Source organism: Amborella trichopoda, chromosome 9 (assembly GCF_054954075.1).
Source record: "Amborella trichopoda isolate Santa Cruz 75 chromosome 9, AtrichopodaSantaCruz75HAP2 v2.0, whole genome shotgun sequence".
NCBI lineage: Eukaryota > Viridiplantae > Streptophyta > Magnoliopsida > Amborellales > Amborellaceae > Amborella > Amborella trichopoda.
Genome location: NC_142344.1, coordinates 30,177,215 through 30,190,851, shown reverse-complemented (window position 1 = coordinate 30,190,851; position 13,637 = coordinate 30,177,215). Strand labels below are relative to the sequence as shown.

The following is a 13,637-nucleotide window of genomic DNA, read 5'->3' as shown; positions in this document are numbered from 1 at the left end:
AAAAAAATTGACGAATAACCATATGGCAACGCACTGGACACCGAAATTACTAGCTTCATAACCAGCAGATCAACACATACCAATAATTAGATCCTTCCTTGCCAAAGCATTGAATTCTTTGATGCGTATGTATCCAACTGAATTATTTCCATCCTCTGTTTGATCCAAGCGGTAAAATACTGGGGTGCGAGCAATAAGCTGCCTTTGGATTTTGACAGATTGTATTGGTCCACAGTTTCCATGCCTGAACTGCAAGGGAGGATCAACACTATTATGATTTATGTTATAAAGATACAAAAGAAATATGCATAGGCAATGCATCACAAGATCTAAATAAATGGAAACAACCTCAATGGTAACAAATGTATCTTTAGGACCTTGCAAGAGCGAAGACACTTCAAATGCTGATCTCCCAGTGACTTCCTCTCCATTGACAGACAAGACCTCATCCCCCTTCAAGAGGAATTACAAAAAATCAACTAAAAATAAATGATCTTGCCTTATATCATTTGAATTGCAGTGATTCAAGAAAAACAATTGTAATTGGAGATTTATCATCATGATAAGTTAGGATAAACCCAAACTAAACTATAAAATTTTCTGTAGAAGTAAAATGAGAATAACAGGGATGTTTTAATTATCCAAGCTTGACTAAGCAAATTTTAATATTAACTTCAAAAAGTTAACTGTCCAACAAGCAGGTAAATGGTTAAAAACAAAAGCACATTTAAACAGTAATAACCACTCTTTGACATTACATAACACCGTATCTGCTTCAAGTTCCCTACCTAAGAAGTGTATGAGATCACTTGCGCCCCAAGAATATATAGGGGAAATGCATGTCAAAGAGCATCCAGCAATGTGTGTATGTATGAATATTAAACAGGGTAGAAACGTAAAAAATTTAAAAAACAAATGAGTAATTTTGCAATATTATATGCACATGCACCACAGAAATTTCATATCAAGAGAGGTCCCACAAAAAATAATTGAGAATATAGGGCCATGACAAGAAAGGAAAACTAAAATATATCCATTAACCAGAGTCTTTTGATGGTGTTTATAGAACCCTGAGATCAATCTGTGATTTCCTATATTCAAAATAGAGATGCACATGTCAAATCAGCACACACACACACTCTACTAGTACTGCAAGTTAACGACTAGAATCATCTTTATAAATGGAAACTCCTTTTAATTTGAAATTCATCTGATCATATATCAATTATCCAAAAACAATATAACTTGATCATATATTTAATTATTGTGAATCATGATCCCCATGTTAAATAGGATTCAGATCCCATGCTAAATGGGATCAAGATCTCAAACAATCAAGAGAGAACTCCCAAGAAGGATCAGCTCTAGGAGAGAAGAACCGTGTCCACACAGTAGGACCTAATATCACGGAGAGAGAGAGAGAGAACAAGAGAGAGGAGTGCGTGAAATCCCCTCTTAGATTTTACTTGAGGATTTGTGCCTCTTATTAAAAATATATATATTTGCATCATATGATTATGCCCGTCACTACGATTACTTTAACATCATCGTACAAAACTAAATAAGATGAATACAACATACACTATAAATTAAGAACATATTATTAACTCCCCCCTCAAATTGCACATGGTGATTGAACATGTACAACTGGTCCTTTAGGAAATGATGTTTTCACTTGTGAGTCCTTTGGTGAAGATATCAGCAATTTGGTTCCAGTGTTTTAAAAAACACTAGGTGGCACCTAGGCGGCCGTGGGGGTCTAGGCCGCCCAGCGCCTAGCAGGCGCCAAGAACTTGAGCGGCCCAGTTAAAAAGAAAAAGAAAAAGATAGAAGTCGAGAAGAGAATTTTGATAATCCATAAGACCATAATCCATATTTTCATACAATGCCAAAATAGTAAAACCATACAGCATACGCTGATAGTTTGATACACTGTAGACTGTACACACAAAAGTTAGATAGTAGAAACTAGAAAGTAGAACTAAAAATAAGAAAACGAAAATATACAGAAATTCAGAAAATATACAGTCTAGGACACAATAGTCAACACTCGACAGTCAACACTCAACACCAAGAGTCAAGCACTCAAGAATCTTCAACTCTTTTACACTGGACAACATCCCCCTTAATACCGACAAGGTGTTTTTTAAACCGGTAAATGTTCCCATTAGTATCCTTTCCACAATAATTACATTTAATACAATTTTTGTCATTTAGATTCGGGTTATAACCATACTTCCAACTCGGATCACCACTTCCAAAAGAACCTGGAAAAAATATTTCCGTAGAACAAGGCTCATTTTCATCCTTTTCTGGTTCTTTTAAATTAAAATATTGTCTAATCTCATCCCGAATAGCTTCAAGAACTTTTTTACAAGAAGCAACATTCCCTTTAATACCGGCAAGGTGTTTCTTGAATCGGTTAATACCCCCATTGGTATCTTTTTCACAAAAATTACACCTTAAACAATTTTTATCGTTTGGTTTTGGGTTATAACCATACTTCCCACCCGGATCACTTTCTTTAGAAGAACCAAAAATAGAACTATTCAAATGACAAGGATTTTGTTCATGTTTTTGTTTTACAAAACTCATAGTTTGCTTAATCTCCTCTCCGATAGCTTCATGAACATCTTTACAAAGAGCAGCATCCCCCTTAATACCGGCAAGATGTTTCTTAAACCGGTTTACGCCCCCTTTTGTATATTTTCACAATAATTGCATCTAATGCAATTTTTGTCATTTGGATTCGCGTTATATCCATATTTCCAACCCGATCTCCACTTCGACTAGATCCTAAGGAAGACATCTCAAAATAAAACAAGCAATCTAAAAAATAAAGTTTTGCACTTACTTTGATTGCTTGAACACCAAGCTCCCACCTCTGAGATGTTTTCTGATGCTAAAACAATAAAAAACACCCTCTAATAGGATTAAAAAACTCTAAAACTAAGTCTAATCTACCTAGATAATGCTTGGATCCTTTTCCGTAACTTTGAGAAACACTTCGATCCAATGGAAATCACAAAATTTAGTTTTTTTGAGGTTTCTTTCTCTCTAAAATGAGTTCTTGTGGGTTTAGGTTTCAAATGAAACTAAAACCCATCCTTAAAAGCCTTTATGTTTCAAAAAAACTCAAAGAACAAAAAAAAACTCATTTCCACCCCTAAGCGGGGCGCAGGCCCAGGGCTGGGCACTCACCTAGGCGAGTTCCGTACCGCTTAGGCGGCCACCCAGGGATTATCGCCTAGGCATGGGCGATGCGCCTGGGCCTTTTGGACCACCTCAGCGCTGGGCGGTCCGCTTTTTTTAACAATGTTTGGTTCTACAAAATGATAATCAACGTCAATGTGTTTTGTGTGATCATGGAAAATAGGATTAGCTGTGATAGATGGTGCACTCCAATTATGACCAGAAGTTATTGAGTGCAGCACCTGATATCCAAGTGATATAATCAAGTGCTCAATCAAAGAAATCTTTGCTACAACACTAGCCAACACTCTATTCAGCTTTTGTGCAAAACTTGGCCATAGATTTTTGCTTCTTGCTCCTCCAGGATACCAAATTTCTACCTAAATGAACTCAATATCCTGAAACTAACCTACAAGAGTCAAGATCTCCTACCCAATCGGCATTCGAGCATACAACAATGGAACCAACACACACATCTTATATACGATTTCTGTGTATGTGAAGTGTAGATTAATAATATCTTTGATATATCGCACAATATGCTTCACAAGTGAACATCTGTAGGAGCATGTCTAAATTGGAATACCGAATTTATAGTAAATGCAATGTCCGGAAGAGGTAGGGTAAGATGCTAAGTGCACATGTCGTGCTGCGGTATTTTGCAGGATCATCAATTAATTTTCTCACCAGCTCTCAATCTTTTGTTAAATGTTGCAGGTGAGCTAATGGTTTGCAATTCATATTATCCCTCTAGTAAGTTCAGTGCATATTTATGCTAAGACAATTGAATTTTGTCATGGGTCCATTCCACTTCTATCCTCAAAAAATATCTCAGCTCTCCCAAACCTTTCATCCTAAACTTGTCATGGAGAAATCCCTTGATATTTGCAAAGGTCTGGAGAATTTCATGTGATTATAATATCATCTACATTTAACAGAATGATCACAATACTTTAGAGCTCTTGTGGATGAACATGAAATGACCCACAATTGTCCATGTAAAACCATATGTTTTATTGTATGATAAAGACTTTGAAACCAAGTATGAGAGCATGCTTTAGACCATAATAGATCTCTTCGGTTTGAAAATAGATTTTCATTGAAGGCAGGTGGTTGCTCCATGTACATTTCTCCCTTTAACTCTCCATGAAAAAATGGTTTTTTTTACATGAAGTTGGAGGAGAGGGCAACCATGTGTGAAGGCCAAGGATAAATACGTTAACAATTGGGCTAAAAGTTTCTTTATAGTCCAAACCATGCCGTTGATTGAATGTTTTTGCCACTAATGGAATTAGATCACTCAATACTTCCATCGGACTTGCATTTTATTTTGTACACCCATTTGCTGAAGACAACATTCTTCCAAACTGCAATCTTCACAATTTCCCACATGCTATTCAAAAACATTGCCTTCATTTCTGTGGCCACTTCGTCAACCCATTTGGGATCCTTAATCTCGATATAATACTTGGCACGTTCCTTTTGTTTAAGAGCATCATAGAGAAACAAATGATAGTCATTTGCAAAGCCTCCATTACTTATCCATTGGTCTATAAGGTGGCTAACATGAGCACACCTTCAGAAATTTTAACTTGCTGCAATTGGCCCGGTAATATCTCCTTGTCTTTCCAGTATGTCACCACCATTACAAGAATGTTGCCCTTCTGATATATGTGTGGAACAAGCCTGCTCCATTTTGTTTTGTCTACAATAAAAATCCACTCCTTGGGTACAAGATTAGGTTATTGCTCAGATGGAAGTTCCTCATCATAAAGATATTCAAAATCTTCGCCAAGGCAAAGAAGAACATCCTTGTCAACAATGCTCAGGTGACAAGTGTCCTAAGGAGGACATCCAGGTAGACCAACTACTTCATTTTGTATTATGGATTCCTGTTGATTATCGTCAAGTACACCCTCAAGGACCTCATTTTCATCTTGCTGTAAAATAGTAATAGGTGGATTGCACGTCATCATTTCATCAAAGGTAACACTTCTTGAGATAAGGACATGCTTTAAGTCTAGGGTTGTAAAAGCAATAACCTTTATAACCATCTTCATATCCGACAAAAGTGCATGCTTTTGCTTTAGGAGAAAGTTCCTTCCTTGATCTATATGAACATAAGCATGACCTCCAAAAGATCGAAGACTTGAATAATCTGCATGCTTACCATAAATATATCATAAGGAGTTCGCCATTCTAATTATGACATAAACAGCCTTGTGAAAAGCATCAATCCATAGGCATTTTGGTACCCCATTAGCAAAAATCAAGAAAGGGCAACCTAGCCAGTATGGCGGTGCTTTTGTTCCTATACCCTCTTTTGTAGAGGAATATGTGGCACAAAATTTGTTACTCTATACCAGTTTTCTTTAAGTAGTTCTTAAATGCATGAGATGACAACCAACCTCCTCCACCACTACAGAAGAACAAAATTGGTCAACAAAAAAGTTCTCAACAAAAATTTAAATTATCCAAACGTTTTGAATACTTATATATTTTGGACGAGGAAATAAATCCAAGTATGCCATGAAAAACATCGACAACGATCACAATATTCAGTATGAGAAGAAAAAGCAATAGGTACAGAACTACAGATCCCCACATATCAGAATGAATTAATTAAAAAGCCGAGGAAGCTTTTCTTTAGAATTCGAAGAGGAATTTGGGAATGTAAACCAAAATGACAAGAATGACATAAAAATAAATTCTGACTCCTAGACAATCATAGGATTGAAACCTTCTACATAACCTATTGACTGACTCATGACTACAATGACCTAGACAGTGATTCCAAATATTTATATCCTCACCTATTTCAAATGAAAAGACCAACTATGGGAGGTGTTCCTCGATTCATCATTCCAGACTTTATACAAGTTCTTGTCAAATCCCCTAAGCAAACATTGTCCTGGACAATGGATTCTTTAGAAAAACAGAGGAAGTTATAATAAGAAAGTTTTACTTAGTTTCTTGAGTGAATTTTAATAACAGAGATGAGGATACACTTGATTTTAGGGACTAAAACACATTGTTGAAAAGAACGCGACCTTTGGTATAGAATGCAGGAACATTTCAGCGCTGAGAGTCAGTATAATAACAGGATCACCTGTGACATGGTTAGCTGCCCCACTGTCAACAATCCATGCTTGCTCATTCGATGATGACAATGCCATGGCTTCTATAAAAACGCTTAGGGCAGCAAGCCAGCAACTTGTCTTCATTCTCATTTGAGTTGTCATTTCTGATTGTACTGATAGCAACAGCCTGCTACTACATGATTTCAACAACCACAAATTTTACATGCCACCCTATTATACCCTGGATATGGATGATGTGGAGGGGAATTGGGTGAAGCAAGAAGGCCACGCCCTTGATTAGGTGGAAATAGACGGAATCTGCTTACTCTTCTACAACCTCTAATGCCATGACCCCATTCACATCCACTATTAAATGTTGCAGGGTTGGTGGCTGTCACTAGCACGTCATGAGAATCTTGATTCTTTTTTCGGGTGGATAAAGAATCTTGATTCCAGGTGTGCTTTGGTGTAGGATGGCTATGTAAGAGGGACCCATGTTGTAATAACAATGGGCACAGCTCTAAAAATGAGGGAAATTGGGGCTTAACAGTGACTGAGGTGACAAGTTTTGTATTCATCACTCTGGCCAGCAAGGACATGGTATACTTTCGTTTTAGCACTGACAATTGTTGGATCGTGCCAAGCTAATTGCAAAATCCTTTAATCTTGTTATAATATTCCTTGATAATCATCTTTTCTTGGTGGTGTTGATGAAGTGCACCCTTCAAATGCATGATAACTTCCTCTTAACTTCTATGAAAAGGATTGATGTAGAGCCATCCATAGTTCTGCAGTTGTGGGCATTTCCAATAACTTCTACGAGGATTTCTTAAGAAAGAGCTGCACCAGTCCATCCAATGAGTTGTTGATCAGTAGTAACCCATTCTTCATATGGAGGGTTTGTGAATGAGACTACTTGTTTTTCTTGTCTCATCATTCTCATTTTTAAATGTCCCACAAGTTTTGACCATGAACAAATGGTTCGATGATGGCTTTTCCATGTTATGAAATTTGATGAAGTCAACTTTGTAGTTTCCACAGAAAATAGGTTTCAGGAAGACAATCTTAGCTTAGAAATTGAGAAGAAACGGGAGAAGGGCACTGGACTTGCAAGAAAGCTTGCTGGAATTTCAGATGCGTAATGACCTATAGGAAAAAAAAAGTGAGCATAGTGTGCGCTAGAGGAAGAAAATTGGACACATGACGTCCTAAGGAGAGGGTATAGAATTCAAGATCCAAAGAAAGAGATTCTAGGATTTACTCCAGAGGAAGAGGAAAGAGATCCTGGACACATAGGTGCGTGATGACCTAGAGAGAGGAGCTTGGCAAGTAGAGCCCAAAAGACAATTTGGCACGTGATGCCCTATAGGGATGATTTTATGGACAAAATTTTTATAGATCTTTTCTCCCTAAGAAAGGATGTATTCCTAAGGAAGAATTTGGGCACTAAACCTAGTAAATTTAGCCATTTGAGGGAGGATTTTGGGATTTGAGTAAGAATATGAACCCTAAAATAAAAGAGAAATAGGGCCTCGAAGATCCAGGGTTTTGAAGAAGAAAATAAGAGCGATGGAAGAGAAGGGCCACGTTAGAGAAAATTAGGGTTTAAGAGAGGAGGTGATAACAGAGCCTTGTGTTAGGGTGGAGAAGAATAGTTCTGTTTGTTGATAGAAGTTTGAAGAGAGTGGTTGCTGTTTTTCTGAGAGAAGATAGAGGAAAACATTGGCAAAAGATCCTTGAAGGATCTTGAAGATCTAGGGTTTCCCAACTTGCTCTAATACCATGATACAAAAGCTTCTCATGGAGAGTGAGTGAGAGAGAAAGAGAGGAGTGTTTGAAATCCCCCTTTGGATCTTACTTGGGGGTGCGTGCATCCTTATTAAGTACATATCTTTGCACAGTAGAATTTGACTATGATGATTATGACATCGTAGGACAAAACAAAATATAAAATGACTACAGTTTACATCATACATTAAGTTCTTAACAGGACCATCCCTTTGGAAGGTGCTCCCTGCAACCATGTATAAACCTTTCTTATTTGAATCTAAAAAATAAAAAGCGCGTCATTCACAGAATGTTGCCTATGAAGCATCTCAAAAAATTTCTACAAGACCTTTACATGAGGAAACAACAAACCACAAACAATCACCACTAACAAACTAAAAAGGCCAAAAGCAAACAGAGACACAAGTAGGAACAAGTACGAAACCAAAGTCCAATAGATCCTCAAGATATTGGATTGTAATGATGGACATGCCACTCACCTCAAGGGTGCAAAGCTTTACAACAGCTATGAGATTATTATAAGACCTAGTGGACCATATGCCACTTTCATCTAACTGGTCAAAACAACTCTATTTCACAAGCGAGATGGCCAACACCCACCTTCCTAACCACCTCAAAAAATAACCCCAAGGGAAATTCCCCATGCTTATGCCATTACAACCATGTCCTTTCACTATGAAAAATTTTAAACATTATTCTCATTGATTCCATGCTAGTAATATTTTGTCCATATTTCTCGATCACCCAAGGCTCTACAGAGACCAACATCCGCGAAAGAACCAATTTAATATCCAAAAACGAGTGCTACATTCTATATACATAGGTTAACCACATTCTTGTTGAGGCAACCGAGTATCCAACAGTGTTTTATAGACACTTCAACCATCCTTTGGTCACGCTACAGACAATCTACCCGTACATCTACACATTTATTGAGCTAACACTTTGTATCGACTTTTCAAATGTGTCGTATCCCTTTTATGTATTTAAATAAATGGGTTTGCATGTGTGGGTTTCCAACTCACCACATGTTGCTCGCACATTAAAAAGCTTAACAACCGCACTATCGGCTTCAATTATGAAAAGGGAGGAAGTACATCATACTTATTAGGAAGAAACGTGAAAAGTTAACTGTGTACTATACTACACGTAATTTAAGAAAGGAACTCTTCCATATTTAAATGATGCACAATGTAATAATAAAAAGCGTTGGGATTGTGGCCTTTCAAGACCTCGACACCAAGATTTTCCTTGGTTATTGGTCACAGTGGGAGTGACTGAGAACTTGTGACTCGTCAGATCTGTGCTTATTGGGATCCAAAGTTGGCATCCATAGAGTCACTAAACCCCGTATCATGAGGCTCTATTTAAGAGGTGTATTGGTTAGGATTGATGAGATCGCCTCATGATCGGTTTGAGCCAGGGCATGATATTAATGTTTCCGTGTATGATTAGACATGGATAGAGACATGTGTATGTAAGGTTTTATGAGTTGAGCCCTGTATGAGAAGGATCGGCTCTGAGAGGACATGAGCTAAATCCCTGACGATGATCGTACTCACAACATGTGCATATGATAATCGTAGAACGAGAAGTTACTCTGTCACTCAGAAAGATCCACCGAAGAGAGAGATGAACATGCACTAGAGAGAGTACTCCCAAATCCTGAGAGTGTATGTCCTTAGGGGTCCACCTGCAATCCACTATAAATCTAGGATCCAATCATCTATTGGTTAGTTATGATGAGCCAAACATGAGTGCCTACCAGAGACTGTGAGTCATGGGCCTCATTAAGCCAATTTCAAGAAAGTGACCGGGGGTTCTAAACGAGCCAAGTGGAGTGCCCAAACAGTTGAGAATAACTCCTTAGGAATCCTAATTTCCCAAAAGATATTTTTTGTATGCCCTAATTTCACTGAGAAATATCAAGAAATCCTGCAAATGATTTTTAGGATTTTTATTTTTGTTTTGGAACTTTTCAAAGGGCAAACTTCACTCTTAAAGCAAACGTTTTTGGAATTCTACTTGACGATGCTTCCCATGGGGCCCAAAAGTGGTCAATCGGCGCCACGTGGAGGTTCACGTGACAATGACATCAACCACACATCAGCATGGTGGCTGACATGTGGGTTATGTCAGCGACAAGGTGGGACCCCCCCCTCCTCTTTTCTCCTCTCTTGAGGATGTATTTGATATGTTTGTAATTGTGGCACATGTGTAGGGTGTTGACATGCTGTAGGGGCTTGATATTTTAAGAAGATATTTTCCTCAAATCATGGTCTTTTAACCAATTAAAGCCTAGATCTAAAAGGGTTTTATTTGGTGTTAATCTCTCATTGCTCACATATGTGAAAATATGACAAAGTATGTCATTTGACACCTAGTGTGTCTTTATGATATATCACGTGTGAAAGGCATGAAGTGTTGAGAGAGAAAACACATTTGCTTCAAATTCAAATTTAGCGTTAAAGAGAGAAGAATTTTGTAGAGAATTGAGGGGTATTTCCCTCCATATTGTCTTCTTTTTAAAAAAAAAAGTGTTAGCATTTATATGTATAAGAGAAAATCTATGAGAAGGCATCCCACAAGCTAGGTTCTAGAAGGCATCCCACAAGTAGGGTGCTCAGAGTATACATGTGGGGGTTGAGCTTATAGACGGATAGAGAAAACAGAGGTGAGGGGGAGAGAAGCACAGAAAACCCATAGCCATAAGGCTGGGGGAATAAAAGCTAAAAAGATGAATGTCTACGACGTTGGGCCTCCACAGAAGGAGAAAACTTGAGTCAATAGGCCTCCTAAGCGGGAGAGAATCTTTAAAGAAAGTAATCCTCCAAAGAAGGAAGAAGCTTGGAGCGAAGGGCCTCCTAAGAGTGCTTGAAAGACCTTCCTGGAGGTTGGTGGAGCCTGACCGAGCGCATCAATAAATCCTAAGCGAGGGTAGTGAATAGGGGCATTCCGTCTAGACATTTCCTGCAAAAACATTTCAACAGCTACTTAGGGGAAGAGAGTTGCAGACGAAGGGGGAAGGGGAGAGAAGGGGCGGATGGAGGAAAGTCAAATGAGAAAAAGGAAAGATAGGGAAAGGGAAGGTTAGGGGGAAAGAGAGGCATACTGAAAAGGGCGACAGAGAGAAGGGGTTGAGAAAAGGAGGGAGAGAGAGGCATACTGGAGGGAAGAAGAGAGAGGTAGGGGGGGGTTTGGTTTAAGGGAAGCCTTAGAGATGGGGAATATGGGGGAGGAGAGGGAGCTATAGAAGAGAGGTGGAAGAGTGAGATAGGGAGGGAGAATAAAAATAGAGGTAAAGTGTGAGTGATAGCTGAGGAGGCAGAGAAAGCTCTTCCCACCCTAAAAGAAGAGCAAAATCTAGAGAACTAATTTTTTTTTTGTTTTTTCTCTTTTTTTTTTGTCTAGGAAGAGGAGAGGCAATGGCAAGGCAAAGCAGAGGGGTGAAGGAAGGGGGGGGGGGGGGGGGGGGAGCCAGAGGTTACGAAGTTAAGGGTTGTACCTGAGCCAAAAATGTTGCAGCCTTAACCACCCTGTTTGCTTCAACATTGGTTGTTCGAGGGATGTGCTTGAACGATACTTGCTAGATGATGCTGCAAAGGAAATCCATATGCGAAAAAATGGAATGTATTGGACAGTTATTGGAGTCAGATTCGATGGTAAGACTTTAGTAATTCAGGCCTTCAATGGAGACTCTCTTGAGGCCTTCAAGGATAAGCAAAGCTTCCGCTATGGTGGAGTCTGCCACACCTATGAGCTCAGAGAAGGAATAGAAAATCCCATTCGAACTTGTCAAGGTCCCCAATGCCTGCAGGACCAGGGTCACCGAGGAAGGACCCATCTGTATTAAGTTTAAGGAACCCCAACTGGGGGGGTGGATCCAAAGCGCAGGGGTTCTGATGGGAGAGGGTGATAGGTTCAAGAGGACATTCCAATTGGTTAAATGGTGGGAAATGGCTACAGAGGAATAAATGGGAATGGTCTTAGACCAAAAGGAGATAAGAGTTGCAAGAGAGTCAAAAATGGAACCCCGACTTTTAGAGGTGCCTCTGAAAATCTAAGAGTTCCTCTCGAGCCACACACTCCGGAGGAGGCTAGCCAAAGCTGCATGCCTTGTTTAGAAATAGGAGGGGAGAGAATCGAACAGAATTTGAAGAGAAGGGGGAGGAACCCGCTACAATCCAAAATGCTTGAGGAGAGAAGACCAAACGCAGTGGGCTACCTTAGTGTGAATAAAGAGGTGGGAGCTAGATTCCTCATCTTGAAGACACATAATGCAACGGTTTGCGATTGAGGTAACTACATTGTAAATGGTCAAGAGTAAGCGTTCGATTTTGCAAGGACCCAGGCAAGAGCATGAATTTTATAGGGCACTGACCGGGACAACGATTTGTTGAGAAGGGGAGTATGAGAGAACCAAAGAGGAATAGAAGGACACCGAAAAGGTACCAGAGGAGTTGGGGCTCCATACGATAGAATCTGAGCACAAGAGGGAACTGAAAATGAAGGCAAGGGACGAGCAAAAGGAATCAATAGAGAGGGCTTCCTAATCAATGGGGTTTCTACAGAAAATAGGGGTTCAGACCAATTGGGACCCACTGAAGTCCACATAGTTGGCAGTGACAACGAGTTGGTTCGAGGCCAGAACAAATAAAGAGGGGAAGACCTATCTAAGAAATTGATTTCCAAGCCAAGTGTCTAGCCAAAACTTGATTTTCTGGCCGTTACAAATCCTGAACCTACTATTGGAAAGAAAGGCTCTTTTGCATGTGGTGATACTTTTTCAGGCTTCCGAGGATCTGTGAAGAGAGGTTTTCAGGAGCCAACCATCCCTTAAGCCATACATGGCCAGGACCACCTGTTTCTAGAGGAGGGTGGAGGGAAGTGATGTTCCACCACCATTTACCTCGCGAGGCTAGGTTCATAAGGTGGAGCTTCTTAAAACCGAGACCACCAAAAGTTTTTTAGGTACAGACCTTGTCCCAAGCGACAAGATGGAACTTATCGCTATCCAAAGAGCTGGACCACAGAAAATCACGCATCATCTTTTCCAAATGGTGGAGAACTGAAGCAGGGATGTGAAAAAGGGACATGTGGTAAATGGGGGTGCTGGCTAGAGTTAATTTGATTAAGGTGATTCTACCTCCAAACGAGAGGTATCTACCCTTCCATCCCGTGAACGTTCAGTTGAACTTCTCAATTAAACCATCCCAAAGACGTTTTTTGGGATTTCCTATAAGGAAGGTCGAGGTAGAACGAGGGGAGGGTTTATGTGGAACACCCTAGACGGTGGGCCAGAGATTCTAATTCTAGATTATCAACATGAACACCCAGCATTTTAGTTTTGGATAAATTAACTTTCATCCCTATAAGCAGCTCGAAGCTTCTCAGGAAAAGCAAGAGGTTATCGACTTGTTGAGGTTGGGAGAATATGAGGGTGTCGTCAACGTAGAGCGAATGGGATAGAGAGGGACCTTCTGAGGCGATCTGAAAACCTGAGAGTAATCCATTGTCATAAAGCCTCGAGATTGACCTCGAGAAGAGCTCACCAATTAGGGTGAAAAGGAATGGGAA

General features: G+C 39.6%; 1 protein-coding gene across 9 annotated transcripts in view; it reads right to left on the bottom strand.

Annotated features, from left to right (window-relative positions):
- Positions 1–13,637, bottom strand: part of LOC18428503 (Peptidase S41 family protein) — a 63,528-nt gene that overhangs the window by 30,098 nt on the left and 19,793 nt on the right. For 6 of the 9 annotated variants that reach the window (XR_016041360.1, XM_088847738.1, XM_020663791.2 and 3 more), the window contains exons 4-5: positions 349–453; positions 81–249 (exon numbers count right to left, since the gene is read on the bottom strand). Coding sequence is in view for 7 of the 9 variants with exons in the window: in XM_088847738.1 (XP_088703864.1) it covers positions 81–249; positions 349–453 (274 nt within the window). In the remaining 2 variants the exon portion in view is untranslated. The remainder of the gene's footprint in view (positions 1–80; positions 250–348; positions 454–13,637) is intronic. The other 3 variants (XR_016041361.1, XM_088847741.1, XM_088847740.1) reach the window with 1 other exon arrangement.